The 7,435-nt window shown below is 37.5% G+C and overlaps 1 protein-coding gene across 2 annotated transcripts in view; it reads right to left on the bottom strand.

Moving 5' to 3' along the window:
• Positions 1-814: 814 nt before the first annotated feature.
• NUP50 (nucleoporin 50) overlaps positions 815-7,435 on the bottom strand; it is a 30,520-nt gene continuing 23,899 nt past the window's right edge. For both annotated transcript variants that reach the window (XM_024204418.2, XM_024204414.2), the window contains exons 6-8: positions 6,451-6,529; positions 4,295-4,413; positions 815-1,814 (exon numbers count right to left, since the gene is read on the bottom strand). In XM_024204418.2, coding sequence (XP_024060186.1) covers positions 1,612-1,814; positions 4,295-4,413; positions 6,451-6,529 — 401 coding nt within the window. In that variant the 3' untranslated portion in view covers positions 815-1,611. The remainder of the gene's footprint in view (positions 1,815-4,294; positions 4,414-6,450; positions 6,530-7,435) is intronic.

Below are 7,435 nucleotides of genomic sequence, written 5' to 3'. Positions count from 1 at the left end.
TGGAAAGCACATTACTACACATCTTTGCACATGAGGAAGTAAACAAGTACCAAGCACAATACCTCTAACCGTCTAATACACAATGGCTCTTAAAGTGTGAGGTGCATAATGAGTGATCTGCTCATCACAAAAGATTATTCCCCTCCATGTGCAGTGACTGGCAGCCTACAAAACAATTTCTTCACTCAAATTTATTTATTAAGACACTGTTTTCTAAAAACAAATGCAAAATTATTTCAGCCCTTGGCCCTTCAACCTGAGCCTGTAAAACTTGTACACATTATGATTTTCATTCACAGAATTAACATGCAAACATTTAAGTTCTGACCTCTGAGCTATGTACCAGCATGACGTTAGAAAAAATTGAGGAAACTAACCACACACACACTTTAGTGGCTAAATACAAAACCAAATGCAAAAAAGGCACCAATTTATATTTAAAATGGGTGTCTATACAGCATCCGAGCTTCCTTCCAGGTTAACACTAAATACTTTACTCACGCTTTATGATGTTTCAGTAGTCCAAAAGATAGAACACTGCAGCCAACCCTACTGCTATATTTGATGCCAGCAAGTAGTATTCTGATGCTTTATCACATCACAAAGACAAATATTTAATAGTATAGTACCCAAGTTTACACAGACTCTTGGCCATGTCAGGAGACATTTACAGCACAAAGATTTTTTAAAACTTAATTTGATGCTCATGAGACACGCTTAGTAAATTTTATTAACAGATAGGGCATGTATTTGCCTTGCCCAGTTTCCTCCACCAAACTGCTTCTGGTGTTGATGTGTCTCAACCTGGAGGTAGAGAGAGTATTGGAGTCTCCTCCCTTGGCCTCTAGCTCTGTCAACAAGAATACCAATTATAGGGCCAGTCTGGTTGAGGGTTGAGAGCTAATAGTCTTCCACTTGTCTGTGGATACTATTGCACACCATTAGCTTGCTGCAACAGTAAGCACAACAAAACTGAATTGTTTGTAGCAGAGCAACATTAAAGTCAACAGGAATAATGCAAGCAAATCATTTGCTTTGAGGAACCACAGATGCAGTCTGAATCCCAACAGTATATCAAATTTCTTATTAATTTAAAAAGAATCTACAGAAGCATTGTTATTCAGATATATAATTATTCAGGTGACAGTTTGAAAGGTTAGATCCTTTACCAGAAGCTAGCAGACACTGATTTTGTATTTAAAAAAAAAAAAAAATTCTATTCAGTCTAGAAATAGTTTCAAGAGTTAAACAATTTAGCCTTCTCCCTTCTCAAAAAAGGAGGTTGCTGCACTTCACCTTAAAGCCTGTGAAGAACATGTGGTACAACATTTTGTACTTTGATTTCAGTCCATCCAGCAATCACTAATTTAAATGTACAAATTTTATCCAAATATGGTTCATACATTAAATATTCCAAAAAAGGAGGGAGGACAGATGGATACTTGTGTTCAGTTAAAGCTTTTATTAGCCATTTTAGCTTTTCCTCACAAAAACTTTTCAGAATTCCTGTAACAGTTCTTAGAATGTCAGAGTAGAGAGTTAAGAAGTTAAAGAAAAAATGAGTAGCAGCAGTTTAGCAGTAATTTCTCAGAGCATTTGACTGCAATATGTTTAGGCCTCCTTTTTCTCGAGTAAAATTTTGTGCAACTCATCTGCATCCTCACTTGTTTTCACTCTTATTAACATAGTGACAGGGACAGTGGAATTCTTCTCATCAATTGGTGGATTGGGAACACAGACTATAAGAACGTTGTTTTTTCCTGTTCTTGTGCATGGCATCTTGGGCGGAACCAACACGTTCAATAGTATGTTACCTGCATTTGTGAGAAAAGAACATATTAGGTTAAACAAATTATTGGTATTGTAAGAAAATTTACATATTAGTAAGCTTACAGAGGAGGAATTTAAGCTTTAGTATGGAATGAGGGAAACTCCCTTCCCCCACCATTTATATTCAAGGGATTCTCCCACCAGTAAGGATTGTAGGTATGCTTTTACTTTAGGATTCCTTGGGGAAGCAACAGCAAATTGGTATGGTCCGTTTCATTCTGATTATCCATTTGTGTGCAAGTGGCAAAGCTTGCAGATGTGATCTACTACAGCTGCTGGAGATGCTCTTGTGGGGAGAAGACAAAGGAATTTTGTTTCCCAAATATCTATTCCTCTGCTATTTCTAAAAGGATGCTTCACTAGTGACCCAGAGGAGATGAAATTCATGGGTACTTCATCAGATTCACTCTGTCACTGCCAGAAAGGCCTCAAGTGGAAGTACTGACCAACTGGCAGTATTAGACAAGTTAAGGTCCAAGGTTAGGCCTCTGTTCTTCTGCCAGTAGAAACTGGGGTGTGTTGATCTTTGCTTTATAAAATACTTGGCTTACCTACAGAGCATCCATAAGGCACCAGGGGCCTACATCCCACCTCTTAGCCAGAGGTAAAATTTCAGTGAGTTGTAGTTCACGGAAAGGAAAGAAATGTGAAACCTTCCCTCCAAAAAAGTGAGAGCAGCAAAAATAAGAGAAGCTGGAGGAACAGTGTTAGGGTGAAGAGCACACGTGGGATTTTGTTTTTAGGAAGGTGAAGTGTCCCTATGACCAATTTAAACCTCAGCTAAATGAGGAAATGCAGCACACAAACCGAAATCTGAGTGTTCACATTATGTCTATATAAACATAGTAACTACTATTCCGAGACATCAAGCAGAGTCCTTAAGCAGTAGAAAAAAATTGCACTAAACATACAGGAGCTGTTAATATAGGACTGGACGTGTTGTAGTAGAATTAATTTTTTATGGCTACCACTGTTCATTCATACAACATATGCTGGAAATAGAATATCACTGTTATTTATAACTCAGGCATAAGTTAACATATTAAACTACTCAGTGATTTAAAAAAAATCACATTCAAAGTTAGTGCTGTATTAGAGTCGTTTCAAATTTAAACTCAGCAATATGCATAAACAAAAAAAAATGTTTTCATAAACCTAGGAAATAATTCACAAAAAACTGTAGTAGTGAGTATTGGGAGAGGGGGGAATTCAGTCTTCCATTGTACCATACTGATTACATCTTACAAGTTTTCATGCACCAGAGCTCAGCAGCACCCTACATGCTGGAATTTCTAGTGTACAATCTAATTCAGATCTCAATATAGAAGGCCACCCAATAATAAGCCCATTCCCTATCCCAGATGCAAAAGTCTTGATTTCTACCTCTTCCTAGTGCCCTAGTAGTCACAATTTATATCAAAATCCCTGGAAAACCTTATTGAATTAAGTTTAAGCATCTTTGTGGGGCTATTGTATTAAATGAATGATTTATATATTGTGGTGGTCCAAGATTGTAGGTAACCTCTCTGGGGGGAAATATTATGTGAACAGTAGAAAGTGATATGAACTTTAAAGGACTTATGTTTTTATGTATTGAACAATATACCAGACAGGAATGGATTTTTGGGACAGCGTCAAGTGGTTTGCCTGGGGAATCTCTAGGGGGAGCTGAATGCAAATTCTCCACCTTCAGTTATGCAAAAACCCAGCCTTTTGAAGCTGTGCCCTGAGGATAGGACCATTATCTGCTGATTAGCTGTTCCCAGAGTCTCAAGATCAAAGACCCAAGCCTTATAATGGACAAACTAATCCATTCATTGATGTGCTAGTTCTGAGCTAAGGCTGTTACAGACCTATAGCCATACAAAAATCCCCTAGTAGGATCTGAAGGACTGACTCCTAGCGGAGATCCTGTTGCAGTTGGGAGGTAATCTCTGGTAAAAACTTATTAGCACGTGTGCATTTTTAAATTATTTTTAATGTTTTCTAATGCTTTCACCTTACGAATAAATGTGCTTGTTTATAAAGGGCTGTGTAGTTACTTATAACGGCTGGCAATTACTGCTATTCATAGCCTTCAAAGCAGAAGCAAAATGCAGATGCTGGCTTGTTTAGGCAAGCTGGCTTGCTGGGAATATCACAGTGTAGGCAGAGAGAACTGTGCAGCCGGTCAGGAGGAAGACACATGCAGGTCTCTACCTAAGAGGTGACGGCTGAGGAGCTGGCAGCCTAGGGTGGTGCGTTTAGTGGACCATGAGGGGGAAAGCTGGTGCAGTTGCTCTGAACTGTGACTGTGAACTGATAGTATCTCTTATTTGAGTACTTATACATATTGAGCACACAAGAGATACTATCAGTTAGTTACAGTGAAAACACTGGATCCTTTAGAAAAGAGCACCAATGTAGATTTCACTATAGAGCATTATCAGGACCAGCAAGACAGACTCAGAAGAAAGTTACATACCTAAATTGGTGTCTGCTCGCACCAGCAGTTGAGTTTTTTCATTTCCTGCAGGTTTTAAATGCAGCGTTCCTACACCCTTTTCTTTAAATTCATTATCTTTTTTGTAGAACAGTTTGCACCTATAAAACAAGTCAGACAGTATAAACAAATTTTAAAAATCTCCCAGATAATACGTAATGGAGGATTTTATCTACAGTTAAAGTCCTTTCAATAATTTAAACCTGACAATTATAGAATAGAAAAAAACAAACCCTACAAATGTCCAGTCTCCCAGACCACAGCAAAATACATTATTTAGGTTCTTACTGCAACTACCCAGATGATAGATCCCATAGCATGGGTAAGCTGTCTATATTAATGTTGTTTCAGGAAGAAAATGTGTCATTTTGGCTTTAAACTGTTGACTCAACTACATTTGAAATAGTCTAAAAAAAAAAAAAAAGTGACATTTTGACTCTTAAAATGCTTTCAGTCCTTTGTTATAAGTTAAAACTTTATGGAAAATAAGGCTATGGAAAATTTGAATAGTTCTGGAAGTTTTATGAAGATACTGGGCTTGTCTACACTTACCAGGGGATCGACGAGCGGCGATTGATGCATCAGTGGTCGATTTAGCGGGGCTAGCGAAGACCCGCTAAATCGACTGCAGTTCACTCTTCCGTCGACTCCTCTATTCCATTGGATAGAAAAGAGTAGGGGGAGTTGATGGGAGAATGTCTCCCATCAACATCGCGTAGTGTGGACCCCGCAGTAAGCAGATCTAAGCTATGTTAATTTGAGTTACGCTATTCACGTTAACGCCAATTGTATAGCTTAGATCGAATTTTCCCTGTAGTGTAGACAAGGCCACTGAAAACTTGGCAAGAAAGAGCTACCTAAGTCCCATTCGGTAAACAGCTGTGATAGCTGATCGTATTCTTCTCCTCAACAAAATAAAATCAAATATGCAAGAGACTGTAGTTTCAAACAAGGACACCAAGTTATGGTATACGAAGTGAAAGCCAAATGACCATATGTTATATAAAAAAGACCTGAGAAAAGCAGTTAAACAATACAGATTTTAATACATAAAACTCTTGATCTTTGTTTGAAATGCTAATTTTACTGCAAAACTGGGGAAAAACAAACAAGAAAAAGTGATGCGGTCGCAAGTTAGAAGCGTAAGAATAGATTTTAGTAGGACCACAAAGCAAAGGGTTCAAAAATGGGAGAGCTGAACTTGAAAATATTAATGGTTAAAGTCAAAATCCCAGTGTTTGCAATATACTAAAACAAAACGTAGAACCCGTTATCCTAAAACAAGATCTTGTGTACTTTGTAAACCTTGCTTCAAAATATTTAAATGTAAAGCCCCAATCCTGCAAAGATTTAATATGGTACATACTTCACTCACATGAATAGTTCCTTTTATGTCAATGGGACAACACACATGCTTATAGTTAAGCATGTACGTAAGTGTTTGGAGCATCAGGCACTAAAACTGTATTTTAATTAAACACTTCTTTTAATAGGCTTAAAGTCTGAATTCAAAGCAAATTTGGTTCCATATTAACAATGAAAATTTAGACTTAAAATACCTTAAATATTGTGAATTATTTCATATACACACCTAAATTTTCAAAAACAAGTCTAACTTTACACTCCTATGCCCAGTCTCCTCTGGGAGGGATATTCAAAAGCACCTAAGTGACTTAGGAGAACAAGTCTCCAACTTCAAATTGCAAAACCTGATGGAGGAATATAGCTGGTCAAAGTGTTTCAGCTTTCTTGAGCTGTGGAATTGCAATATCAGAACGTGGTGTTGGTTGCGAATAGCGCACAAAGTTTTGCTCAATTTTGTTTGAACATGTGTTGTTCTCACAGTAAGGATGTTAATGAGGCCCTAGACATTCCACATAGATGAACTCAGATGAAATTTCACAGAAAAAAAAAATCTATGTAAAATCTAAAGTTCTAACAATTACGAAACTAAAAAAAAGTATGAAAACATCAATTTCAGCAATTTAGGACTAGAATAGGAAGAAGGTACAGAACTTGCAACATGTAAATAAAAACAGCGATTTCAATTAAAAAAATTAATTTATATCTATTTTCTTTTTAAAAAAGACATGATTTTTATTTACTATGGCTTGTAAACATTAAAAATGACCACTCACTTCTTTGAGTAGAAGGCATCATCTTCTTTTACCTCGTTAACAACTGTTTTTGGTGGCTCCTCCTCCTCTTCATCTCCTCCTTAAACAAAGGAATGGTTTAATACAACCCAGAACAACGTTATGCAGATACCACTTATTGTTTCTTCACACTGTATTATTGATAATACACAAACATACATATTGAGAGTGCACATATACAGTCCTGAGACTGTCAAAAAATATTTTAAATTGATTTGTGTCTTGGAGGTAAGGCAACTATAAGAAACCTTCTGTGGTCAGTAAGTCTAGTGTTTTAATAGCTACACCAGCTAAATGAATATGGAGATCAGAATGATCCTAATTACATTTTTGGAAGTTTGAATAGCAGCTAGTTAATTATAAGGTTGGTTTTAAAAACAACAACAAAAACAACCCAGGACTTTTTTGGTTGGGAGATTTAGTTATAAAGTAAAGAGAGATTCATGAGTAATTTCCCCCCCCAAAAAACAACCACCCAGGTTATATGGAGGGCTTGAAAAGTATTCTAGGGGTAGGTCTGGGGGGGGGAGGGGGGAAGGAGAGCTACACCAATGGTATCAAGAGACAACAGCTTAAAAATGGGTAAGAGCTCAGCCTCTCTCCACCCCCCACACTTACTAGGAATTCTACCAGGATGCTGTGCCTGCCTCTGCTGCTACTCACAACTTTTCTAAGCAGTAGCAGAAGGAAACTGACAAGATCTTTGGTAGTTTTACTGCTCCCTAAATACTTATGAACAGCAGCAGTGAAACTGACCAGAATTTTATTCATTTCATTCTGCAGCTGCTTGACAAAGCTACTGAGTGCTGCAGTGGGGCTGAAACTGCCTGAAGACTTGAAGGTTTTAATGTACCACTGTACAGTCGGTTCACATTCAGAAAGACCAGAAACTTAGTTTTGTTCAAAAGTTTACATTCCACAGAAACTGAAGTTTTAGGGCCTTTCCCCACCACACTTGCAAGGGAAG

Source organism: Terrapene carolina, unplaced genomic scaffold (assembly GCF_002925995.2).
Source record: "Terrapene carolina triunguis isolate 2854851 unplaced genomic scaffold, T_m_triunguis-2.0 Scaffold112, whole genome shotgun sequence".
NCBI lineage: Eukaryota > Metazoa > Chordata > Testudines > Emydidae > Terrapene > Terrapene triunguis.
This window is presented reverse-complemented; position numbering and strand designations above follow the sequence as displayed.